Genomic DNA, 27,944 nt, shown 5'->3' on the forward strand with positions numbered 1-27,944 from the left:
GTTTTCACTCATCTCAGAAAACACCACTTTCTCATCTTTTTTTTATTTATTTCATTTTTATTTTAAGTTAACCAATGCAATTGTCCACAAAAAACCAGCAGGGTGCAGACATGAGCTTTCTCTGAAGACAATCTCTATCAAAAAAAATCTTTCTGAGAGTGACTTTAATAGTGAACTTAACACAGCACGAATTATTTCAAACTGTATACGCTCACACATCCGAGCAGCCTGAATGGGTCGTATCTGTGCGAGCAGTCCGCGGGAAGGAGGAGAAGCTTTTCTCTGCACAAGTATCTCAGTAAGAGGAAATCTGACGTTTATAGCCCTATTTGTGCACGGACATGAGGAAATGTGGGTGTACACACTAGTTATGCTGTGTGGCTCCACAGCGCTTGAGCTCAGATGAGCTCACACAGCCGATGCGCACATTGTAGAATCCTACCAACGTGAGAAGGCGCAAGGACATCGAGCGGCAGCCTGGTAATCAGTGGGAAGTGTGGATGCTTTTGTGCAAGGGCTGTTTACTTTCTGCAACACAAAGTGAAAGAGAGAGAAGAACAAGGGGTTTTGTTCTCCATTCGCCAAACATTGGAAAGACTAAATGGATTTGTAGATTTATTGGATGAATGGAAATCCACTCTTCTTTTTATCTTACACAGGACTGGACTTCGGATTGAGCGGCTCGTGAGAAGAAGCCTACTTTAAACACTGAGGTTCGTTTTCTTTTTTCTTCACCCTCTTCATAAAATGCCAGGATTTCGTCAATCATACACTGTCCACTTCAAGTCAGGCTGCTCATTCCGAAGGACGCCAGACCTTCAGCCTCTCAAATCTGCAAGTTCTGCCCAATAAATTGTGACATTGTCTGTCAGCCTTGGAATAACAAATCGATACTCACGAAAAGGGACGCGATATTCTTCCGGAATTTTAACGATCTATTTCCCCTCTGTCCTTATAAATATGCGATTTGGTTGGATTAGGATGGTTTGGTCCAGCTTGACGTTTTTTAGCTGGAGCAGCGCTGATAGTGACTGATTATTGCTGTTGATTTTGTCCATGCAAGACTCGGGGTGGAAACATGTCTGGCCACTTATTTGAGAGGATCACTGCTGTCAGAGATGGCATTTTGGTCCAGCACTTCGGTTTTCACCTCTAAAGTGCCCCGGAAAATCTTATTCATGTTCACCCTCTCCCTTTCTGTTACCTACTTGTTCTATAGCTTGATGAGCTGCTACAACTCACTGCAGTTCCCTCTGCAAGAAAACTATGTGTATCAAGGGAGGCTGGTGACAGAGGAGACAACTTTTGTGACATTAAGGGAGAAACTTTATTCCACTTCCCAGGGTTTTACAGAATTCACTGAGAGAACAACCTCGGTTCCCACCGTGAAGGAGCATGCTGAGGCCGAACAAAGGACAGTGGAGTGGATTAAGACTCAGGCGTCTCCAACTAAATCTGCGGCAGCGTATCACACCACTGCGCTGGAGAGGGAGCACCAGGAATTCAGTACCACGGACAGCGAAGTCAGAGTGAACTGCACCTCGGATTATGGAGAAAAGAAACTTCCGCAAGCCATTATCATCGGGGTGAAGAAAGGGGGGACCCGAGCCCTGCTGGAGGCTCTCAGAGTACACCCGGACGTCAGAGCCGTTGGAAATGAGCCACATTTCTTTGATAGGAACTACGAGAAGGGGCTGGACTGGTACAGGTAAGTTTCAGTCCAACCATCTATTTTTGAGATCGCATTTAAATTGCAATCGCTATGAACAGAAATCACAAGTACTTTGTGTGTTTTTTAAGCATTTTCAAAAACACAAATTCAGCACGTAATTCACTGCTTTCGAAGAAAAAGAAATAACTTTTGTGATTCAGAATTCAGCTCTCTGTAAACATAGCTGATGTGCAGGTCATCTTAGTTGATGCAAACTTTTCATCCATATTTTGCTCTTACAGTTCTTAAACCAGAATAACAAAGCAGACAAAAAAAAAAAAAAAACACTTTTTATTCCCTATTATTTATACAAGAGAGTCTGCTAGACAACAGTAACATATGCTGAAAATAACAGTAATGAAGACTTCGTTTATGTTACATTTTCAACTTGACAAAATCTTGGTTTGGTCATTTAAAAAGTTAACTTGTACAAGATTGAAGGATTTGAGTTTTGTAATTTAGTTCTTAGTCTTACTATAAAGCGAAATAGTATACAATATTTAAACCTCTGCGTTCATGACCGTAGGTCTACACAGCAGGTCTTCCTACCATGTAAGAATCAGATTGTTCTGTTCAGACAAACAAAACAAAAGTCTCCAGCCAAGAGCTTTAACAGTTCTTTAAACAGGTTAAATGTGTCTAGTGGAAGCACTGACACAGAGAGGAGTAGCAACTGTACAGTTTAGGGGTTCGCAAGGTGTATTTTACCTCTTCGTCCAAGTAATTTAACCTTTATTCTTGAATGACGTTTTTCTCTTCTTTTGCTTTGCTTCAATCTGGTTTCAGTTTCCACATTGAAAAAAAAGTCACTAAGGCATTAGATCATAAGATGTTTGTATCCAGTGATGAAATATTTATTCATTTTTATTCTCAGATTGTTCATTTTTGACACTGACACCAGAAACTGGCTTATCACTGACTTTAGGATTTCTTAGTTCTCATTTTCCTGTGTGCTCACACACTGCCACAAACACACACACACACACACACACACACACACACACACACACACACACACACACACACACACACATGCAATGCACAGTCATGGTTGAAAAGACAGACTATTTCTTTTACATGTACCTTTTCATGTAATGTGTATTGTGCTGTATTAAACAAATGTCAAACTTCATCTGATATACAGAACACAATGCTGTAAATCAGAGTGTGTCCATGTTAACTTTGTTTTATTTTTGTTTTTTTTTAAACCGGTCTCTCTTTTCTGTTGAGCATTCAACCTGTGTTTTACTGAAGCATCCCCTTTACTTGATCAGTAATCCAAAATACTGGATTATTTTTCATGTTTTTCCTCTGCTTTGCAGCTGGTTCTCAAATTTGTGTGAATTGATTACACCACATTTCATGTTTGTGGATGTTGACATTCACTTTGACTCCAGCTTTATTAGCCAGAGAAGAACCTGCTCATTACTAATGTGTTTATAGGAGAAAGAAGAAAAAAAAAAAAAATCAATTTAAAGGCTCATTTACGGTCAGTTGGTCATGGCTCAGTTAGGTGTTGTTTTCACATAATAATGTTAGACCAGGGGAGTTTTCTAATGGAGTCAATGAGCTGATGAGAATGACGGTGACTCAAAGTCCCTTATGTTCGTTTTTAGAACCAAGTCTGTTAGGCCGGTGTTTGGGTTGTGAAACATCTGCTTTTTATCTTGCTGCATAGACATGGGAGCTCTCGGCTGTTCATTTAGCCTGTGCTAATGCAAGCTGTTTCATTATCCGTACAGTTAAAGGCTCATTAGACAAGAGGATGACATGCTTACATAAATAATAATAAATGTGCTTGTGTGTTTTAGGCCCCTGAGCTAAGTATTTTCTAAAAGAAAATTCATTATCCATCTGACATTGTCACTTTGAGAGCGTCCACCCCAGAATGGCGTTTTTCAGAGGGAGAATAAATAGACGAGCAACGCTTTACACCAGTCGAAGTGAGAGATTAAATGGTTCAAATCAGTCGAACAACTTTTCCTTACTAAAACATAAACTAGTTTTGTTAAAGTTTGTTTCTAAAGAATCTATTGCATAACAGTTTTCTCCTCTCTTGGTAATGCTCCGGCTAATGTGTATTTAATAGAAGTGAAATTATGATCACTTAGAGATGTCTGAATGAGACCAATGAGCTCATAAAATGTGATTCATAAACTTAAGCCCATCTTGAGGGATTTGATAGAAAACCAACCGGAATACAATTGAAAGACATCATGAACATGTGGTTTGATTCGGCTTGGTCAGGGACGTTTAAGTGACCTGTAATTGTGATTCAGTTGTATTTGTTTGTGTGAATTCAAGGGATGAAGTACTTCAGCTAGAAATGCAAGATCCAACAACTCAGTGTAGGTTTATTATTTAAATGATGAATAAATGAAAATGAATGGGCTTAATGCTAAATATTTCAAATGGCACTTTTATCAAGAAAATATGTTGCCAAGTGTGTTTTTGCTTTTGTCAGACTGTTGCACTGCCTGCTTTAAACAATAGTTCTACTTAAACTGTCAAACTATTGCATAAAACAGTGGATGATTAGGCTTGGTTGACAGACTTAAGTACTGGTAAGAAAGGTGCAACTATTTATTTAAATCAGTTACTTTTGTATGTGAGCTAAATGGAGTTTTTGTGTCATTAAAAGGCATGAAGTTCAGTGTACATAAATTCACCCCACAGTATATGGTCCATACATAAGATCCAAGTGTGGAAGTGGAAAGAGCTGCTACAGATGATTCAGACTGGTGACTGGTGCTGTGTTTTTATTTATTTATTTATTTATTTATTTTAGCTGTCCTGAATAATTTTTAAATGTGTTTCAAGCTTTTTCGAACATTTTCAGTGTAATGCTGTCACTGCCACTCACGGCGAGCTTTCATTACCCAATCAACTCTTCTAAAGTTGCTGTGACTTTTGAATAAAGAGGATGGTTCATACTGCAGAATTTAAATAATTTTTCTATTAAGTTTGCTTTAATATAGGAAATATTAGATGCATTATAGTCAACAATGCAATTGTGAAGTTTAGCTCTCAACTCCATGCTGTTTATACTTTAGTGGAGAGATAATGTGGCTCATAAATTGTGCTAAAGGATGTAATTGATTATCAGTCATACATGAAGATTTGCGCCTGCTGTGGGTGAAGATTTGCTGCAGGAATTTGCTCTACTTAGACCAGCTTAATGGGGACCTATTAGCGAGGTTAGCTGTTTGGTATTTCTGTCACTTTAGCAAAATGTCAAACAATGGTGTTTACATAAATGTTAATAGGGTTTTTAGGGAGGGCTTGACAGAGAAGGAAACTATGAGCTATTGACAGAAAAAAAAACTATTATCTGCTGACAAACAAGACAGAAAATAATCAGTTTAGTTTCCTATTAAAAAAATCTGAGTCAGTGGCTGTAGTAGATTTTCCACATTGTTAGAAATAACACCATACTGAGAAATGTTAGATTGTACATTTTAGATTAATTCCAGATGAAAAGCACATGCAGCCATGATCAAATGATGCACCAGAAGGCATTAGGTTTTTCATCTATCTAGGCTCAATTCAACTGATGTCTGCATTGGACACTCAGCAAAGTGCGAGCAGTTTTATTAAAATTTTCAAAGGGTGAATACCGAGAGAACACATGGTGAAGCGATCGCGTTGAAAAATATACTATGTGATTAACATTAAAAATCATCAGTGTTGTAGCCTGAGTGCAATTTGTGAACAAAATTATTCAAATCCAAGTGTATATTTATATGCTGATATTTGATTTTCAAAACTTGGTACCATCTGTATTTGTATTGTATTTTATTTTTTATGTGTTGAAATATGAAATAAGATCAGAAAATTCACTCTCAGTTAGGGATCTACATACATTGTTGGGCAAGATTTTCTTGTGACTCTGCTCTGAATCTGTCATATTTCTTCTCAGACTTGGATTCCTTGTAATAAAGAAAACATACAAGACTTTCACTGAATATAAAACCTGCAGAAATGTGTTTTTTAAGTATTTTTTTTTCCATAGATGTATTTGATTTAAATATTTGTATTTCAAAAGAAGAAGAAAATTAATGTCAAACTGGCCTCTCCTCATGTAAGTGAGCGGACCATGCTGACAGTGGTGTGTGATGATGATGTGAAGGTGCAGAGGGCTGTTCAGCTACTTTGAAGTAGTAGGCATAATATAGAGGCCACAGAAAATGAGCCAGATTTAGATTTGAATTCAGCTGTTCTTAATCATAATGAAATCAGTAATGTTAATACACTGACATCTGTGAGAACTACAAACTAAATCAGCTTAATATAAATCACACAAAAATGCATTTACTGCATTAAATACATCTTTCTTTATATTTTCATTTTAGTCCCTCCTTTTAATCTGAGTGTATGAACAATCCAGTTCACAGTTCTACATTCACATCCGTTCCCACAATAACTGCCCAAAGCTGTAAATTATCCTTCACTCATAAAGTTCTGCAGTATAAGACTTAACAGGTTATAAAAATCGATTTATGTACTGAACTTCATCAAATAGCTGGTACTATGAGGGCCTCAATACTGAGGTGTACCATCAGTCAGAGGGAAATACAACACGGTGTGATGGTAGTATAAGTCATGCATATAAAACTACAGAATAACTTGTAAAACCACCACTCTGCTCAGGATTTGACGGCACAGAAAGTTACACAGAAATCTTTTATCAGACTTTATAAAATCTGGATTTATCACCACTGATACAGAAAAAGAGATTTTTGTCATGCATAACATCTGAATATTAATATTATTATATGAATGTTTGTATGAACACATTAGCAGTTCAGCAAAAGTCTATATGTGCTCACTTTTTTTGTGTCTCAGTTTAATCCCGTGTAAAAATAAGTGAACATAAGATAAATTGTCTACTTGCTAAGCAGTGCCAATGTTTTACTGAGGTTTGTAAGCTTTAATATCTCTGTGTTATTAAAATGACACTTTAACCCCTTTCCAATAAAAGGCAAGAGAATATGCCCATAAATCTTTGGAAGACATGTTCTTACCCTTTCAGCACTGTCTGCAGTAGTGTTCATCCTCATGATAATAAGTTACAGCAAACATTGGTTTTCTTCCAGCAAATTCTCAAACTACCATACTTTGGTTGTTTTTCTTGCTCTTTATTCCAATATTTTCTTTCTGAGCAAAGATGGCCTTCATGCAAAGATGTCAAAGAAAGAGTCTTTCCAGTTCCATTTCCGAAGACTTTTTAGCTTTGTGTGAGTTGTAATCAATAGATCTTTCACTGCTACTTCTAACTCAATCAAGGTCATACAATAGGAGGCATTCATTCTTTGCCATACCTTATCAAACATATCATTTCTTTGTGCATCAGTGTGAAAAAAAAATCATATCTCTTTTTGAAATATTAAAATGCCCTCATGGAGGCGATGTCAGTGTATCATGACTAATTTAGCCAATGCAGGACTTTATAGGAACAGTGTGTGGTTCAGCACAGGGTTGAGTGTACCTGTGACCTTCGGTCACATGACAGGACTGGGTGACAGGAGGTGTTAAATAGAGATGTGGATCCATGGTCAAGCCCAGCAGCAAAAAACCTAAATCCAGTGTTTATCCCTTGTTTAGCCTGTCTTTCCTTCTCTCAGCCGCTCCATGGGGCAGCTTAGCCCCTGACTCCCGCCACTGAATGGAAGCCCGCGACTCCACTTAGTGGGGAGATGGGAAAGAGCAAGGTGGGCCAGATCCCTGAGCAGGAAGGATGCCATCCCTTCCAGCTGGGCCTATGTGCTGCTGCAGCACCTCCCTGTCCTGCATCTTCCCAACATGGTAGAATCTGCTTATGCCTGATAAGACGGCGCCAAGACTCACAAGGACGCACCTCTGAGTACTCTGATGCCAGTCCTGCAGTTGTGGAATTAAACTTTTTAATTAGCAGTGAAGCTCTGTGTTGTCAGGAGAATGGACCACATCACTCAGGTCTTTCTCAGTGCGTACCCTCTTTCCTCTTGATTTACCTACCAAACATCACAGAGATTTCAGCTACCACAGAAGCAGTCATGCTTAATTATTGCTTGAGAATCTCCTCAAATTTAGCATAGCACACAAACACTTTATGTTCTATACTGATAAACAAGGTGGCCTGTCTCCCTGCTCTAGGACATAGTATACAATAGAAAACTGAACATTATGTTTGCCACAGTGTACCCTTAAGCTATTCATGCTTGGTTATCAGTATTATGAGATCATGTACTTTTAGTAATAAATAATCAAAGATGTAGGTTGTTGCCAAGTGTGATGATGAGATTCCACTCAGTATCCATGCAATCTAACAACTAAAAAGAAGAGCCTTCAAATATTATACGATCAGTACAACTTGAGTTTGTATATAAGCATAAGACATAAATACACTGTTAAACATGCACCGCATGCTATGTGTTTATGGCATTAAATTTGGTTTCTGTTGATTTAACTAGAAATCAAAGTGGATTGATGTATTAATATAGAAACAAGTAAAATAAATAAATAAATAAATCCATCCATCCATACATACATACATACATACATACATACATACCTACCTACCTACCTACCTACCTACCTACCTACATACATACATACATACATACATACATACATACATACATACATACATACCTACATATCAATCAATCAATCAATCAAACTTCATTTATATAGCACCTTTCATACATACAAATAGCAACTCAAGGTGCTTTACAGATGGTAAAATCCCCCAGAACCCCAACCCAATAGCAGCAAGCCCCCCCCCTTCCCGTCAAACACACACACACATCACAGAGGGTAAAAGCAAGTTAAAAGGACCAAGGAAATGCTGTCGTAGACTCTGGGTTCTAGTGATGTGGGGAAACACTGAGATAAAACACTGTAAAACTAATCTAAGACAATCTAAAAACCATATAATAAAAGTAATATTGCTAAGACCCATAAAATAAAATAACCCGTGAAATAAGAGAATACAAAATGATAACACAAATACATAAATGATAAGTAAATAGAAGCTGAATACAGTCTGTGTGTTGAGAATAAAGAAATGAATAAATACAATAGTAATAATAAAAGTAATGATTAAAATGCTAAACTAAAAAGGTGGGTCTTGAGTCTGTTTTTAAAAATATCCACACTAGGTGCTCCCCTCACGTCCTCAGGCAGGCTGTTCCACATACGAGGGCCGTAGAAATAAAAGGAGGACTCGCCGTGGGTTTTTGTTTTATACATACATACATACATACATACATACATACATACATACATACATACCTACATACATGCATACATACATACCTACATACATACATACATACCTACATACATACATACATACATACATACCTACATACCTACATACATACATACCTACATACATGCATACATACATACCTACATACATACATACCTACATACATACATACATACATACATACATACATACATACCTACATACATACATACATACATACATACATACATACATACCTACATACATACATACATACATACATACATACATACATACATACATACCTACATACATACATACATACATACATACATACATACATACATACATACATACAGATGTGCTTTGGTTAATGAACTGATTGTCATCCCATACTTCTGTACTGAGACATCAACGGTAATCCAGTTAAATAGCCTAGGCGAGCTACAACCATGGATCTTTTAATGAATTCCCTCTTTCAGTTGAAGCAGATGAAGTATAAATTCAAACATTCATCTATCATCTATGTTACTAAGCAGGGAAGTCTGACTCTATAACACTTTTGAAGGGGAGTATTGTCACTTTCTGTGGTTCGTACATCATTTTAACTAATGATGTGTGTGTGCCTAAAATGAGAAAAACCTGATTCTGTGTTGTGTTTAGGAAGCATACATTTACACAATGCAGTGTCTAAAGGTTTTGTTGGTTTATGTATTTCTAGCACAACTTACACTTAAATTACAAGATTATGTCTGTATCATAGTATTAAAGATTTAGATGGAGTAGTTGAAATTGTATGATTATTTCCTCCCTCATTCATGTGTTCATAAATACCATTACCTCATTATAAAGCAAAATACATAATTTAGGTGACAAAATCACCCCTTGCTAAACACATTTGCTGTAAAGTAAGTTGCAAATTTATGCAGCATGTACAAACATCACATTTTGCATTCTTTAAACCTCAGGTGAAAGCGCTAAATTTCAACAAGTGCAGCAACAAAGCTGCAAATTTTCAGTTTAGCTAATTAGAACAACTATTTCAACTACACTACTTTCCACAATTCATATTTTCTGCAGGGAATATCCCAGTATGGAGGATCAACTCAGATTGCTGAATACAGCGCTGAACCTCCTTTCAGGAGGGTTTTCCTTTCACTACTGACTTGTTTTGGCTGAATAGAGGCTCCTTTCATTCCAGGATTACAGATAGGTTAGACCTTATTCCAGCGATCTTTGGAAGAAGTAATAATGCTCTCTCCTTTTTGCATATGGATTAAAAAAGAAAAAAATGATCCTGAGCTGTTAATGGCTAAAGCCAATTTCACCCTGTCTTTGAAATTCATGTATATTCTCCTCCCCTTTTCTCACACACATTTGTCTTTTTCTTTTAACCTGTTGGAACGACACTCCACTGTTTTTTAAGTAGCAATGGGTTATGGTTTAACATCACAACATCAAGTCTCACATTCCCTTATTTTTGTCTACAACAAGAGATAGAATTCAGAGCAGCCTCCTTCACTGCTGCTGCTGGGATAGCAGGAAGGACTCAGGCTTCTGTTTTTGTTCCACAACATGGACAGATTGTCTGAAAATGAAAGACATAGCTTCATCTGTTAAATTATTTATTTTGGACCCAAAATAAAGTATAAGCTGAAGTCATTTTATGCTCACAGGGATTCATTCCTCCGAAAAGATTATTTGCATGCAACAGAATTGGAGTGATGTGCTTCTAGTCTGGAGGAACAATGACTCTGTTCAGCAGAAGGATGGTTTACAGACGTCTTTAAATCTCTGCAAATAAGACTACCTTGGGACAAATACGCATGTCAATCATACTTGTCAGGATTCCAATTTCCCTTCCACATCTCCTGCAGCACTAGTGCTGCTTGTGCTCCTTATTGGCTGGGAGGGATGTGGTCTCATGACACAAGCTGATGCATTTGTTCAGTCAAAGGGAAAACCCTGACAGGAATGGTCATGGAGCCAAGACGCAGGGACCTCTGGGAGTATGTTTCAAATGTGTTTCCTGGAGTTGATAGGTGCTTCTGTAGAATGTTATGCTGATGGATGGTGGAATGAAAATGTTGGTGTCTCCCTCTGGTGCAGGAAGCATTATCATCTGAGTATGATCATTATGCGGTAGATGTATGCAACAATATGCGGCATAGAGCTGTTTCCCTTATGAAGAAAAAGGTTTACCCATTTTGTTAGAGTAAATTTCCATCCTGGGCTCCTAAACATTGTGTCAATTTCTGAGATTTTTTTAGGCTTCTAATTTTTTACTAGTTGTTCTTTTGTCAATAATTTGACGAAAATGAAAAGTCAAGAACATTAATAGAGGTGGTCTTTGGAGCTGAATGCATCTCATTTTCCTCATAACATCTATAGTTCAGCAAAAATCTGACAAACCTAATTCAATTATGGATGTGCAATGTGTTGAGACTCCGGAGGTGTGAGTTAATTCCTCTGTTTACACCCCTGAGTCACTGTCACAAACAAAGGCAAACACATTCGTTGGCTTCCAGCATCTCAGGCGCCTTGATTGTCCCACTGTCTTTGAAGTTCCCCATCGCTTTATGTTGTTTACTCATTCATGCTCTTTCTCCTAAATCACCATGGGGTATTCTGTATAATTTTAGCACAGTGTGAAACATTGTAAGAGCTGAGTATTAGATGTGTAACATGCACTTTACACACATATTACATACAACAGAGATACTGCAGCTCTGGGTTTATTTTGAAAAGGAAATCTTCTGAATACATTTATGATTTCACAATTCTGCAGTGAAACATTGCTGACGTCTCTGCCACCAACACTCTCACTGCGACTGGAAACTTGGAAGTCATTAACACAAGCTGTGGCATTTGCCAAACTCCCCTGAGACTTGGATTAAGCCAATGAAATGCAAAAGGATGCTTTTAGGGATTATGCTAATTGCTAATTGCTGTATCAGAAGGTGATTGTTTTTCTTGAGTAATTTGGATTATTGGCATTAGAGATTTAGAAGAAAGTTGACATGTTCTGCATCTCTAATAGGGTTGTTACCTGTTCTCAACCAAGAAGTCAGTCCTTTCTTTGTGGGGCATTTTACATGTGTGATATATATTGTCTGCGCGCTATATACATAATTGAACAAAATCATACACAATAAGATCAGCTGCGGATTCTAGATGAGATTAGAAGAAAAGCTGTGCTCATCCAACAGCATCACTGATACCCAAGGGTTACTGTGAGTCATTATGACTTTCACTCGTCTATTATGTTTACCAAGAAAGTCTTAAAAAATAAATTTACAGTTAGAATCTAAATATTGCATTTATTGTTGTTTTCAAATGAAGGTAAGAGCTCTGTGTGTGTGAGACCAATAGAGGGCCGTATTTAACCTTTTCACACAGCAGATTCACTTTCTAGAAAACAAAATCCTGAGTCTAATGAGTGTTAACAAAAAGCAGTGTTTTACTTTCGGTTAAACCAACTTTATTTTAAGTGATCAATTTAAGACTCTTTAGAAATCTGTTTAGAGACTACATTATAATCAAATTTAGACTATTTGCCAGTGTTTATCTTCTAGTAGTAAATGTTAATTACTGGTATAGTAGACACTAAAAAAATGCCAGTTGCTGCAAAGTCATTGTTGCATGAAACTAGAAGAAGTCTGACTGTGTCCCGAGTTTCTACTACGGCAGCTTGGTATGCCTGTTATCCACCCAAACCACATCCTACAGTGACACAGATGCCAGAAATGTGCCATTTTATTCATTCAAATACATCATAGCTTGTGAACATATTCCATATGGTGATTATGCCAACACAGTGTAAAGTAATTTAGTTATATAGGAAATAGAAAACATGGAAATTCCAGCTGATGAACTTACTTTTACTAACAAAGATGGTCTTTTTCTAATTGTATTTATTTATTTGAAGAGAGTGCACTGTATTTAAACCTAAAGTAATTCCCTTAATTATAGATACGGTCTTGTGTGGATCTTAGTCTAAGTTTAAGTTCTTTTATATATAAAATATATAATATATATATATATGGCTGCTTTGCACTGTTGCAAAGCAGCCATAGAGTTTAATTATGGATCAATTTGCATATAGCCTAATATATAATAGGCTAAACATGAATCAACAAGGGTGGAATAATTTGATAAAGAACACACAGACAGAAGTTAGTAACAAAAGCAATATGAAGGCAACAATATTTATATCATCATGGGTAAAATTGGTATAATTGACCTATTTACAATGAGGCTGATACAGCTATAAGTTCCAGACAGTGTGGATCATGTCTCTGCTCTTGGTGCAATCCGCATATGCTGTCTATGTCAGTGGTTTTGTTTATATTGTGGCTTCTCAGTACCTGGCGCTCCTCTCCTTGTTTGGAGTCTGCTGCAACTTTGAATTATGCTCCACCTGCTGTGGTCTAACTTGTTCCACCTGCCTTACTGTCCATTTCTCCTTCACCAACACTGTTCCAGGTTCCTCTGCCAGCTGCTGCAGAAACTTTCTTTGAGCTATCTGGGCGTCACTAAAGTGCACTTTTTGAAGATAATGTCGGCGTGTAGTCCTGCAAAGCCCATGTTGTAAAATACAGCAATGAGCCATATCCATGTACCACACTTTACATAATAGGTTACTTCAGTGCTATGTGATCCAGAACCTCCAAACTAAAAATAGAACAGTGCAACATCCTGTGCAGTAAAAAGAAAAATAAATAAACAAATAAAAATAAAAACATCAGCCTTCTAGAACTGTTTAAAGTGGACATTTTACACTTTGCCCAAGTCATATTTGTCATATTTTATAGAATGCATAGGAAAAATATGTAACAACAAGCACATTTCACACTCTTCCGAAAAATGCCCGGCATTAAATGACTAGTTGTTATAAACAACGTCTGCCTTTCACACTTGGAATGTAATATATATATATTCAAGTCTCTAAACCATTTTCTAACATTAAAGTGCAGTTTGCAGGTCAGCAAACTCAGAGACAAAAACACAGCTGTTTAGTGTGAGTTCCAGAGCAGCCAGTAGGCTAAGCTAAAGAAAACATGGGAAAACTGTTTTGATACACACACACACACACACACAACAGACTGACTTGTGCCACAAAGACCAGGAAAGACAATGAATGGGAGATATATAATCCATCAGAGAAAAACAAAAAGAAATTCTGGTGTAATAGAGAACTATGTGGATGTGCTGCTAAGTTAGCAACAATAGTTAATGATGAATGACATTCAGGATTACTCAAGAGAAGTCTACCATTATCTATCAGAATGCAACCAAATGAAATGCTCATTAAATATTGGATTATTAAAAAAGACCAAAAACAAAGCATAATACTCAAAGATCAGTTGGTAGTTTATAACTCACATCAGACTACAAAATTAGACTTACAGTGCATGGTTCCCATGTCTGTAGAGCTGGATCTCTTAGCATTCTGTCACCATTACTCTCTCTCACAGGTGTCCAAGAAAGCTGCTGCCAATGTAAACATAGAAGTGGCTTTCCAGAGTGAACTACAATCAGCTATCAATCCCACACAGTTCTGGCTTCTACATCCCAGTACTCCATCTAATCTCTTGGTATATAATCCTCTCACCTAAAATGAGCCCCACACACCACCATGTGTTTTTGTTACAACTATATCAGTCAACTCCTGTCGCTCCACCTGCACAAAAATGCAGCCAAGTAGAAAAATTTGTGTGATAGGCCACATAAGGGTTTGTGTTCTTCTTAAGGTTGTGCAGCCTGCAAAAAAGGCAATATTCATAGGAATTACTAACACACACACACACACACACACACACACACACACACACACACACACACACACACATATATATATATATATATATATATATATAAACTTTATAAAAAATCATACTAAAGCCTTCATTGCACAGAGCTCTAAAGCAGAAATAATTCTCTTTATGTATTTTCTACATGATACTCTGGTATTAAAAGCCCTTAAACAAATAATAAAAAAAACAAAAAAAAAAAACAAACTAATAAAGAAACAAAAAAAAAACAAAAAACTGTGAATCAGTTGTCCAGACATCAGTTTAAGATATCTATGAGCACAGAAAAGATTTCAGTTTGCTTCAAGGCTCCCATTGAGATCATTAACACTGGAATCTTTGACTACTTCTTGGGCCGTGTTGCAGATAGTATGCAAACTGTACTTGGTTATTCATTCCATGCTTCTCAAGCATGCCTGGGGTGAATCTCCCAATAGCCCCTTTCTAGTCCAATCGACCTCTAGTTTGTTTCATGTCTACAAGACAGGAGGAGGCAGAATCCTAACTATAGATTGATTTTTGAATGAGCATACATTTACTTTTAAACACCTGCAGAACACACTGGGGCTGTGCTGTGCAGCAAACACGATGTCTTAATTGATTTGAGTAATGAACAAGCTTTCTGTCTTTTGACTCAAGGTCATTTTGTCATCACAGACTTAAGCAGTGTCCTTTGGTCTTTATAAAGAACCAACTTACCATGAAAGTGTGTCTTGGCCGAGGTGAGTAGGTAGCTGCTGTAACTAATGGGTTTATTTAATTCCATTTATTAGCTCAGCTGCTGCATCATATGAGACATGCTGGTCACTGTAAGATTGAGGTTTCATAAAAGAAAGCGAGATTAACCTCCTTTTCAAAAGGGCAGAGCATACTCTCATGTCATGCTGAATTTTTGTGCCTAGATAGCTGGATGTATAAATCTGCAGAACTAAATGAATATAGGTTTGTGGTGAAATTGGGCTCCCAAGCTTATTTTGTACAAGCCTTCTAATCAGCGTCACGCTGTTGCTGTGCTCATGGGGCTGGGAATCTGTAATAAATGAGGGCTTTGTCAACATGTCCACTGTTGGAAGCTGGGAGGCAATGTTTGATTTCAGTGTGTCAGCTAAAAAACACTATATTTTCAAAGCAAATGTTTAGCATACACGCTATCTTACCTACCTATTATTTATTTCTATGGGTTAAGTATGACACTTTTTTTGTTGCCCTCAGCATATTAGAATAATTAATTAATCTTTAATACTATTTTATTGGCTACATGTTGGATCATATCTTCCTTTTAACATATTGGCTCCAATTTACATTTCCCAAATTTCTGATGTAAGCTATAGAATACAAATGAAGTAGTGCGTCTTCCTCTGTGTTGTCTCAGCTTAAAGGGAACAGCTTTTATTTATTTTTTTTTTAACATACTTGCTTTGTAGCATGCATGTCTCTCTTTTATTTATTTATATATATATAAAAATAATAAACATACACGTTCTGCACTTTGGGTAAACTCAACAAAGGCTTGAGGGTTTTGAAATTTAATGCACCATGATAATTACTTAAGCAATGGAGTAATGCCAGGGGAAGGATATTTCACACCTTGAGTTTAGTAATGAATGGTGTGATTGTCCTCGGTTGTAATGTGCATATGTTTCTTCTCATTATTTTATGGCCCCCATGTTCTAAAATGTACACACTGGTGTAAAAGCAGCTATTTATTTGAAATACTCTTTGTGAGATTTTAATCTGGATGAAATAAAATGTTTATATTTAGAATACCTGCAACCAGAAGGAAAGTAATTCTCATTTTTATTAAATGCATAAAAATCCCTGACTACCACACTTTCCCGCCAAAACAACTCATGCAGAATTTCTGTCTTCTGGTTAAAGCATTAAAAGAGGAGCTGCTTCATTTCATTATAGTCAATGCACCATTATGTTCATGGAAATCTGTTTTATGTGACTTGGTCAACTTTAAAACAGTCTGTGATGACAAAGAACTTTTTTCCTTCACCTCCCAGCTTGTTGATTGCAGGTTATTTTCAACACCTGCTTGTGAACAACCTACTGATTACTTTTTCCAAATGACTTGTCTGCTTTCACTAAGTTTTCTTAGGTCATTTACGTCATTTAGTTCAAGATTACTGTATGAAAAGTCCACTGTCAGATTTTTTATTCTTTTTTTTTTATCTCTCAGAGGGATGTCTGCAGAGGTATAGTGGCAAATTATTCTGATGTATAATGAGAGTGTTGAAAAGACACTTTGACATGAGAAAGGCTGTGCCTCCTGCTCTTTATAAGTGCTAACCCACAGAGCCAGATATGGCTCTTTACCCCATGAATCCATTGCCTTTTGTTTCCTGACCCCCCTTTTTTTTCTTTGGCTTTTGAAAGCTCAAATTCTAAAGAACACAACAATGTCCACCACATGCTCTGTCAAATTTTTTAAATGTCGACGAGAAATCGTGCAGTGAAAATGAACACAATCATCAAACCTCCTGTTGTTTTGCTACAATTATGAAAGAAGGAAAAATGTCAGTTCCAGGAAGTGAGTGGAGATCTTTAAGCACAAGCTGATGCATTTGTTCAATCAAATCTTTTGTCTTTGTGTGTTTGAATTTAATTGATCAGTGGCTAAGTTCATTTGGCTACATACAAGTTATGCACAATTTTAAAATAAAAGAAGTAAAAAAGGTGTCAGAAACACTCCACACCCACAGGGGCGGTGTGGTTCAGTGGGTAGAGTGGTCGTTCGATTCTCGGCCTTTCAAGTTCATGTCAAGGTGTCCCTGAGCAAGACACCAAACCCCAAATTGCTCCTGATCGGTCGTGGTTAGCGCCTTGCATGGCAGCTTCCTCCATCAGTGTGTGAATGTGTGTGTGAATGGGTGAATGTGATGTAAAATGTAAAGTGTTTTGGATTTGATTTCAGGTACAGTAAAAGTGATGTGCAAATACAGACCATTTACCATTTACACCCATCCCTTTTTTAAAATGCTCCTCTTCTCTGGGAATTTCTGGGCTATCTGGCACACTCCATTCTTTTGACCACCATACGAGTTTTTGATGACATTCAAGTCAGGAGACAGTGAGGTCCACGGTAAAACCCTCAGGTTCCCTCTCCTGAGGTTGTTCAGTGCAGGGACAAAGTTTTGATTTCAGTAGTGGAGGGACAGAAGTATTTTTTTTAAAACTAATCTTTCAGCTCACTGTGTTTTCTAGTAGTTCTTCTATGAGTTCTTCTTCTTTGAGCTCAATGTTCCTTTTTTTTAGTTTGACTGGTTGTAAAGCATGTAGCAAAACATTATCACCCAATTCTGTGGTTAGTCAACTTCCCACTAACTCAGTACCACCGATTTGACCTATGTATGGAATATCATCATTTACATAGCACCACCCAATGGTGGGCAGTTCAAACTGGCATCACAGGTGGGAAGAAACTGATAAAATATCCATTATTCAGTTAAGTAGTCAAGTATTAAATTTTATTTTAAATAAGTGTAATACAGAACCAGTGAAAATGAAAAGTGAACAGCAAGACCACAGAAGGGTCAACCTAATGAACTCAGCCAAAGTTTCCAAACACATGTTGTCTGTGATCTTTGGCAGCGATAAATTCCTGGTGAAGTTTCTTCCTGTCCAAGGCATCAACTCAACTGTATGTGACAAAATGCCACATTGTTATAGTGATTCTATGTTGTGAAGCCAGGTCTTTGACCTCCTCAGTGCACTAAAACTCCTCTGAGCTTCAGCATACATGTCGGAACAATCAACAACAGCCTCACAAGGATCTCCACTGTCTCAACAAGATCAAAACGACCTCTGACTTCAGGCAGCAATAATAATAATAATAATAATAATAATAATAATAATAATAATAATAATAATAATAATAATAATAATAATAATAATAATAATAACACATTTAATTTATCAGCAATTTCAATAAAAGAATACACTTTACAAGATTATTATGAGCTTTTTTAAATGATGAGGAGGATCTTAAAGTGGATATGCTGCTTTATGGAGCCAGTGAAGGTGTTGCAGGATGGGTGTAATGCATTTCTTTGAGTAACTTACACTTTGACTTTTAAAGAAGCCCCGTATGTCCACTTTTCTTTTTTTAGATATCCTGGCTGCGCCTAATCACCAAACACACATACGCACACAAGCAGATGCGCACATGGACACAGATTCAAACGTTAATGAAAATGAAACTTCTGATATTACAATCCTTCCAGCTGATGGGACCCACAACTTACAGCAGCGTATTAGCAAGGATTCCTGACTGCAGAGGCAAGCAAGGCAGAGTGACAGCGGGGACAGCCAATCACACAAGAAACGGCAGCCAATGGAGGAGCTTGTGGGCTGTCCAAACTAAGGAAAATTGGCTTCAGCTTGATCTGGTTCTAGTTCTGGATGTGTCTCTGTTTACATGTCCCCTGTGCCCCCCACAAAATTATGCCAATGGTCCAGTGTATGTTCAGGATCATTATTATGTGAAAGCTATCATCCCCATCAGATTTATTTTTTTCTTTTCTTTTTTTATGTTACCTACAACAATTCTCAGATATAAAATTAAATAAGTTCTTTCATTACAACAGAACTGTGCTCAAAAAAGGCCAACTTTTAGTCCAAAATGATTTATTTAGTTATTCTAAATAATACCTGTAAAATATATATAGTTGTAAAGAAATGCATTTTCCTAAAAATCATTGTCATATATAATCTTGATATTTTTCACAATGCCATTTTACTTATTTTGAAACTTTCTTAAAAAATATATCTTTGGAACTTTGTTGCTTTTCAGCCATTTGTTGCCTCCATGCCAGTTATTCTAAGACCTGTAGCAAGCTTCGACATGAGCTAAATTTTTGCATAGAATGGTAAAATAATCTTATGTATGTTCTGTTGTGAATGAAATATTGGCTCATGTGATTTGAGGGTCTTTTAGTTTTTATTTAGTTCAAATTTAAAGAATATCCCAACTTTTCTGTCGATTTCCGGTTGTACATAAATTATTGGCTGCCTTTAGTTATGTTCCACCTGGTCAAAGTTGCTTTTAACTTTTTAGTGAGTCACCTATAATGAAGTCATCATCATGTTGCACAACAGGCTAATCAGCAAATGGGATGGTAACACAAATCTTTCGTTCGGCTACAAACAACAAACCATACAAATCTTCAACACTGTTGTCAGGAAGACAAAAAAATATGCTGAAGATAAAGCAAAGCTGTTACAGCAAAGAAACAAGGACACCATGGTTTAGTGTTGATTCAGTTCAAATTTAATTTAACCAGGTGAAGTCAGTTTTTTTTTTTTTACTTGCCAACATTTGAAGGTAAGCAGACAGCAGCAGAATGTCTGTTTTCATGTTGGCTTATTTTTGTATGGGCTCAGGCTCTGGGTGTAATTTCATTTTCCTCTAAGCAAGTGTTGTGGTTTGTTTGAGAGTTGGTTCAGTGCCTCGTCTGGCCTCTTTATTACTGCATTCCCTAATGTCTTGATTTAATGCTCTCTCAGAGGTCAGATATTGTTCTGGCAGCCACAGACCACTTTCTTCCACGTAGCCCATTAATAGCAGCAGATAAATCATGGTGCAGTATTAATATCCTCGCTTACATATTGGAGGATTTTAGAACTGTTGCAGAAATCGAATAATTACATTATAATTTTGTGAATCCATCTGCTTACACCTCTGTCCCTAGTCTTAACATGTGGTCCATGACCACACTAATTAACACAATATTCCCTGTGGTATGCTTATGTTTAGGTTTCATTAGAAATCCCTGAGGACCTTAAACTGATCTGTAGCAGAGCAAATATATGTGTATTATCATTTGTTCATTAAATACTTTCTTTATGTAATTTTTAACAAAGGAACGCGGAAAAAAAGTACACATGGAGATGTATTGTTTAAACATAAAAGAGTGAACTCGATGTAGCCCAGCATGGTTTGTCAATAACATGTTTAAAATGAAGCTAAAGTAAAAATGAGTCATTCTCAGCCAGCAGTGCTGTGCTAGAGATTTTCCTTTGCAGCAGCTCGCTTTCTTCACATATCAGGTTTCGTTTATGATCCAATGATACGGATGTGGTCTGACAGAAGAATTATTATTGTTGTCAGCATGTGTTTATCTTGATTTGGTCCTGTATAATCACATTTACCCTGCAAGGACCTTTTGTTTTATTCAGTAGCAAATGTGCCATCAGAAACCCTTGTGCGTCTTCAGATTAAACTTAAAATATTCTCTCCTGTTGCCTGATTAATGAATTTCTTTTTAGCTTAGATGCAAAGCATGTTTGAATCATTGAATTAGAAGCTGTGTATCCGGGTAGGCACAACAATGATGGCTAACATTGATGCTGAAAATAAAATATGGCATTGAAAAGTAAAGCATGAATTAAAAAGAAAAACTGATATAGGACCTTGCACTTTGGAAATCACATCAATACTTGAAAGAGCACTGAAATTGAAAACAGTTGCTTCAGAATAGATACTTTATTTAATGGAGATTTATCATTCTTTAATGCTTGTATTTTGTATTTCAGTGCAACATTTTTTTTTTTTTTTTTCAGTTCAGCTCTGTTTTCTTTCAATGCCGAATATTTTCAGTACCAATGTCCGCTTTCATCCTTCTGGCCACTCATGCATCTCAGACAACAAGAAGAAAAATGCCTTAATGATGAAAGGTGTTTACCATTTCAAAAACTACTAATTTTACTTAGTTATGTTTTTGGTCATGTTTAGGTTATTTATTTATATTTGGAAAGCATGTGTTTTGCAAAAACTTTAACAAAAATATGATGATAAAACTTAAAATAGGCTCCTATAATAGCGAAGAGAAGATGAAGGCTTGCAAAATAGTGAGCTCTACATACGTTGGATATGTAAACCTCTTGGCAATATTTCTGTCAGGGATTATCTTTTAAAGAATTGACTGAGGCTGACTGTATGAATGAATAAAAGATGAAAAATAAAAGAAAAACAGGACACTGGTTCTGTGCTTACACAGTCATCTATATTGTTTATGTACCATTAATCTCTTACAGCACCCCCCCCCCACTTTTCAGATGAAAGCATAAACTGCTTGAGGCTCCTCACATGCAACAGCGGCTCATATTGTCCGAGTTGTAACAGAGGAGAGCAAACGCACATCCACATGATGTTTCAGCTTGAGAGTGAAAAAAAAAGATAATAAAAGATAATAAAACTGAATGAACAAACACAAAGAAAGAAATACAGGACACCGTGATAGAAGACATTTTTCCACACGTAATTATGATGTTGTTGAAATGTATTTTGCCAAGGCAGAATATTAATTTCAGCCTCTTCTAGAAATGAAGCTGCAGTAATCAAAGACTCTGCATTAATTACATAAATGAACAAAGGAATCTTGTTGCTGGTGATAAACACCATCAAAGTTACAGGCTGAAGTTAATGCAAATGGGATCCTTGGAGAATAACTATGAATATGTGTGTATATGCTTGTTGACAAGAGGACTTTTGTAATTTAGGAGCCACATGTGATGATGATGATGATGATCTTGCTGGGGACGGTGATGGTGACTCCATGTATTTCAACAGGAAAGCAGCCATTTTTTCCCATTTTGGGCTTTAGGATCCCTTTAGTCGTTCCATTTATTTTCCTCAACTTGGTATTAAAAATTTAGAAATGCTATGTAGCTGCAAAACATGGCAGCAGGAACTTTGTTTTAATTTGCAAGGCAGCCAATGAAACATCTTGGTGTGGGTGGGCATTCTCTTAGATGTTAGGATGTATGAATTATGCAGTGAGGGACTATTCCAATATTTATCACTGTATGTGATGTTCTTTATTATATTTGGTGATGCATGATGTCATATAGTTTGCTTTCGCAATTGCTCATAGCTGATGATCCAAAGATTTTAATAGCAGAAACAATGTGTTATTATCTATTTCTTTAGCTGTTCAATCACAACAAATGCATTGCAGCTCTGCAGTCAACTTAAGTTGATGTTAAGAATGCAACTGGGAAAATAAGAGTGAACATTCTCATATTTTCACTGCCATGCTCAACTAAATTATGCACTGGAGCATTGTTTATCCATCAAACTAGGCCCTCTTCCAGCAATCCACTCACAAAGAAATTCAGAATTAATTGGCAACACCAAAGTAGAGTCACAGTAAACAGACAACTTTCTTCCCCGTTCCATGATGCAAATAATATCCAGAGCAGGAAAAAGCAGAGCTCACTATGTTTTATGTCTCATCCCATCGGTTGTAATGCCAAAACATAGTTGCTCTGTGGAGTGTTTTACCTCTCCGCCCACACTTCCCCAGGGCTCCAGCAGGAATTTCCAAACTAAAATTAATGCAGCATAGTGAGAAGCGATTGTGGAGGCAAATGCAGGATTGTGAGTGACGGTCTGATAATTGGGATCTGCTGCAACTCACCATCCCAGCTCTGATCTGGGGGCAAAAAGGAATGGTAGTCAGGAAGGAGGACTAAACAGAGCTTACTCAGCAGAAGAACCCATTTGAAGCAGGAACACACACACCTGTGCTCTTATAACAGCTCTTTAGCACATTATTAAATGACTTGCTTAGATATATTGCATGTGTCTTGCATGTTTTTAGAGTTGCTCTCTAATTGTGCTATCAGTGCCCCTTGTGGAGAGTGCTGTTCATGCTTGAGGGGAAGTGAAAGGTGGAGCTGCTAAGTGGTGCACCTTGGTGTGAGCTGTGTTTACCACTGAACCATTCAACACAGTGACACATGCATTCACTTTGACTAATAAATCATTGAATGTCTGATGTGCATGGATGGAAATGCAGCGTCAGTTTTGATACTTGATTAGCATTTCTGTCACTTCGCCTAACGTTTAACAAAACTCCAGTTGTGTAACTCAATTCACACTGCCCATGGGCATGACTATGAAGACCCATTCCTCAAACTGACAGCCCGCTGTGGGAGCGCATCGACTAGTGTGTAATTTTACTGACGATATGAAACAAATAAAATGCACAGCAAGGGGAAAATTACACGGTTTAAAAATTGGAAGAGGGCCCTATAATTGCAGTGTTGTTTTCCTTCTTAGAAATACAAATCTATCATTGCTGCTTCTGCTTTTGTCTCTTTTTTTTTTTACAAAGAAAGAGAAATATGTATTAGCTTTAGTTTTGACCTGTCTATCAGAGAAATGGTAAGGTTTACCAATCTATAAATGAATGCTTTACATCGACAGAGCTGACTTTGAACTCTTACCCTGTCGCTGTAGTTATGTCTGGGATGATTATCAGAAGTAAAAGTTACTAAGATAAATGTGAAATAAATACAGCTCTGGTGTCAATTTGTAAAACATGTAAACAGTAGCACTATAAATGTGTTTATAGCATTAACAACAGCAATAATAATAAAAACAACTTTCCATCTGCATGACTGGCTCCAGTCCCTGACCAACCCTTGAAGATAAATATAATAAGTTAAATACTAAAAAACACATTTTTTTCAATTTAAGATACTTTATTTATTCATCATGTGCAAGTTAATACAAGTTAGTTTGCAAACAAGAGTATACATGGGCGATTCATTCAGACACACAATATTTTGCAGTCTGAAAGCTGTAAACCCACTTAAAAAAACAAAAAAAAAAAAAAAAAAACACAAATGGAGAACAAACAAAATGTTTATCTACTACTGATCATACCCTGAATGTATTTCAAAAGAACAATTTAACAAGGTTTTCTAATGTTCTACAAAAAACTAAATGCACCAGTTAATCTCTGAGTCCAAAAATTAACATTAGAACTTGATTTTTGTTCTTCTCTACCCAGTGTTTTTCCAACAAAAGTCACCAATGCCGGTGGAAGGACACAATGCTGAGATAGCTACGTCACTGAAGGAGACGGGCATATAATTTTAGTGGCTCATCCTTTACCACATAATGCAGGGCTAAGACATTTTATACATTTCCTTAAGATCATGCTGCATCTACCATGCTGCTCGAATATGTATTTATTTCAGTTTATCATATCATTCTTTAGCTAGACAGCTTTATTTCAATAGTAAATTACTGGGTATCTGCTGTCTGAGAGGCTGATACAGTCATGACATGTTAAAAATTTCAATCTCTCATGTTGCCTGTTGTTGCATGTAAATGAACAGTAGCTGCACCTTTTAACCCTGCACGAATGTTATACCGCTGCTTTATTTATATACCATATAGGTCACTGATTAAAGTGTGTTGTTTGCATACCCAGTAAGCTGGAAGTTGGGGTTTATTTATTGAGTAGAATACATTATGTGGTTTATAACTCCCCTTGGAATATTATGTAAACAGTTTGCCTCTGTATAAAAATGGGATTTAGCGTCTTTCCATAGAGAATATTAACCTACACTTGGCTTATTTCCCTCCATCTGTCAAACTCTACCGTTTGAGACTGTGAAGGAGCAAACATGTCTGTGACACTGTGTTTTAAAAGTTTTGAAACATTAACTACTTATTTTAAAGGGCACATCCTCATTAGAATGAAATCCGCTCTTTGCCGACAGAATAACGTACTTAAATACACCTTCATGAATTTATAGCATTTTTCTCATGAATTCCTGCCTTGCAACTTCCATACTGCAGCAGAAGCACAGGGAAATAATTATGCAAATAAATAAAGAAATAAAATCATTTGTCTGATAAAACCCTAACCTCATATCATTGACCCTGTCTTTTAGGGTATGTATGTATATACAGTTGCACTTTAAAGCACTTTGTATTGACTTTAAGTATCAGAACAAATCTAGATGTGACCTTGGAAATAAACTGTAATTTAATTGAAGCAAGTGCTTGGGCCACATTTTCATGCACGCTGTTAATATGGTAATAGGAGAATATGTTAATATCCACCTTCATTCTTGTCCTCATTCATCCTGCTGTAGTGATACCTGTCCATGGTAATGCTCGCTGCATCCCTCCTGATAGAGGCAGACCTGCCAGGTCACTGTTCACAGAGACAGAGGTGTCAATATATTTAACTCTTCTATGGGTGTAAGCAGTGGTGGAGTTAAACTTTTTTGCATGGGGTGGCCAGAGGTGGGTAAAACTATACCAGGTGGTCCATAAAAAAATTAAACCAAATTTTCAGTAGCAAGTGATTTGTTACCCTGCAGGACATCATTCAAAGAGATTCAGGAGTACATTCAGTTTCTGTCTCTAACATATGTTTTCTTTGTGCGTGGGTGTGTTTGTGTGTACATGTGATTAGCTAAGTTAGTTGGACTAAACAGCCAGTAAACAAGAAAAAATTTTCAAACTGATACTGTCTTAAATTCAACATTAGTTTTACTAATGCTGGGCTTTAATAAGTGGTCTGTAATGTATAAAACAGTGACAATACAATGACTGAATCCAAAAATTATGATGTAAGGTAGACGTTGCTTGTAAACATCAGTGGCAGTGAAAGGGTTTAGATTAGGTTTTTTAGTTTGACAGCTGTCCATGCAGCTCCACCACTCTAACTCTCCAACCTCAGAATAATGATTTATTAACTAATAAGTGGGATCCAGCTGCAAGAGTGCTGTCTTCTGCAAGAAGAGTTGTTTTGATGTTTTAATGTAATATCACATCTGTTAAGTTTGTAGGCAGACATTTTTCTCCAAATATTAGAAACACATTATTCCCTGTTACCAGATTTACAGTAAAATATTATCACGTGTTATTGAAACACACACACAGATAGATAGATAGATAGATAGATAGATAGATAGATAGATAGATAGATAGATAGATAGATAGATAGATAGATAGATAGATAGATAGATAGATGTGTGTGTGCTGAGTTTAACAGGCTTAACAGGCTAGTAAATGAAACTGCTTTGTTATTCTTCTGCACTGAAGTTGCATATTGTACTCAGTATGTCTCCATCATTGTTATCTTGATTTAAAATTGAACGAAAACCAGTTTAGGAATGTAAAATGATCATTATGGGAAACACAGTTTTCTTACAACACTATAACTTTTTCACTCAGCTAGCCAGTTAATCAGTTCTTGATGCTGCACAACAGATAAGCAAAACAACCTTAAACCATGGAAAGTAATGAGTCACACTGCTTGCAGCATTACCAGCTAAAACATATTGGTGTTGTTTACACCATGATGGTGGTAAATGATTCTGAATATATATGCAAAATGTGCTGACAATTCCCAGGATTCTCTCTGTCATAGGCTTACTGTCAACATAAGATTAAGCTTAAACTGGTTTGTCTGTAAAACATTTACAGGATATTGTAAATAATTCAGTATGTGGCATGGCATTGAGTAGCAAATAAATATAGAGCTTCATATGTGTGTGTCTCATATTTCACCTAAAACTGTTTAAAGTTAATTAATTTATATGGAATATACAGTTATAAATAGCTTAAGAAAAGTTAAAGTAAAACACATAAAAACTATATTAGACTCTATTAGATATGTACAGATGGTTGAAGTTTTGAATAAAAAAGATGATTAATAATAATAATAACAATAATAATAATAATAATAATAATAATAAATAGAGGTATTTCAGCCTTGCTAAATGTTGGAGTGTTTTTAAAAAATCAGCTGTATATTAGTCCAGATTATACACAATTACGAAAATTTGAAGTGGTGACATTACTTCTTCAGGTGCAATGAGATCATAAATACAGCATTCATGCACATGAACTCAAAGGCATACATTTTAACTAAACATAATTAAGACAAACAATTTGAACAGCTGCACAAAAAAATATGTAAATAAAACTAAAAAAAAGAGAACGAAAACAGTGTTGACAACTGAAACTCATGGAGCCTTTTGGCTACAAAGCCAGTGTTTCGCGAGCATAATTAACATCTAATGATGCACAAAAATAGTGGTACTGCACTTGGTTACAACTTTGCAATTACACACAGTACATATATAACAGTGTGAGGTGATGCTCCAGCAAAAAGAATCTGAATACCACAAAAATAACTTACCCTACTTATTAAAGGAAAACAATTAGATCACAAATCACAAATCCTGAAGGAGAAAGGAATAGAAAGAGAAATCAGATCTTACAGTAAAAACTGTGTAATTATGTGTGTCTACTTGTGGCTGTGTTTATTTATGTTTATAACTGAATCTAACAGCAGATTGTGAAAACCTCACCAGACTGAGACTTGTCTGGGTTTAGTGATTTTCTCTGATTTTCTTCCAGAGT

At 36.6% G+C, this 27,944-nt stretch overlaps 1 protein-coding gene and 1 long non-coding RNA gene across 2 annotated transcripts in view; both read left to right on the forward strand.

Moving 5' to 3' along the window:
• The first annotated feature begins 264 nt into the window (after positions 1-264).
• hs3st4 (heparan sulfate (glucosamine) 3-O-sulfotransferase 4) overlaps positions 265-27,944 on the forward strand; it is an 86,178-nt gene continuing 58,498 nt past the window's right edge. The window contains exon 1 of the mRNA XM_041976324.1: positions 265-1,708. Within this exon, the coding sequence (XP_041832258.1) occupies positions 1,119-1,708 (590 nt within the window). The 5' untranslated portion in view covers positions 265-1,118. The remainder of the gene's footprint in view (positions 1,709-27,944) is intronic.
• On the forward strand, positions 13,918-26,685 carry LOC121633969. The gene is made up of 3 exons (XR_006009156.1): positions 13,918-13,928; positions 22,139-22,145; positions 26,569-26,685. It is a non-coding gene; the product is annotated as an uncharacterized LOC121633969 (long non-coding RNA).

This window comes from Melanotaenia boesemani, chromosome 2 (assembly GCF_017639745.1).
Source record: "Melanotaenia boesemani isolate fMelBoe1 chromosome 2, fMelBoe1.pri, whole genome shotgun sequence".
Taxonomy (NCBI): Eukaryota; Metazoa; Chordata; class Actinopteri; order Atheriniformes; family Melanotaeniidae; genus Melanotaenia; species Melanotaenia boesemani.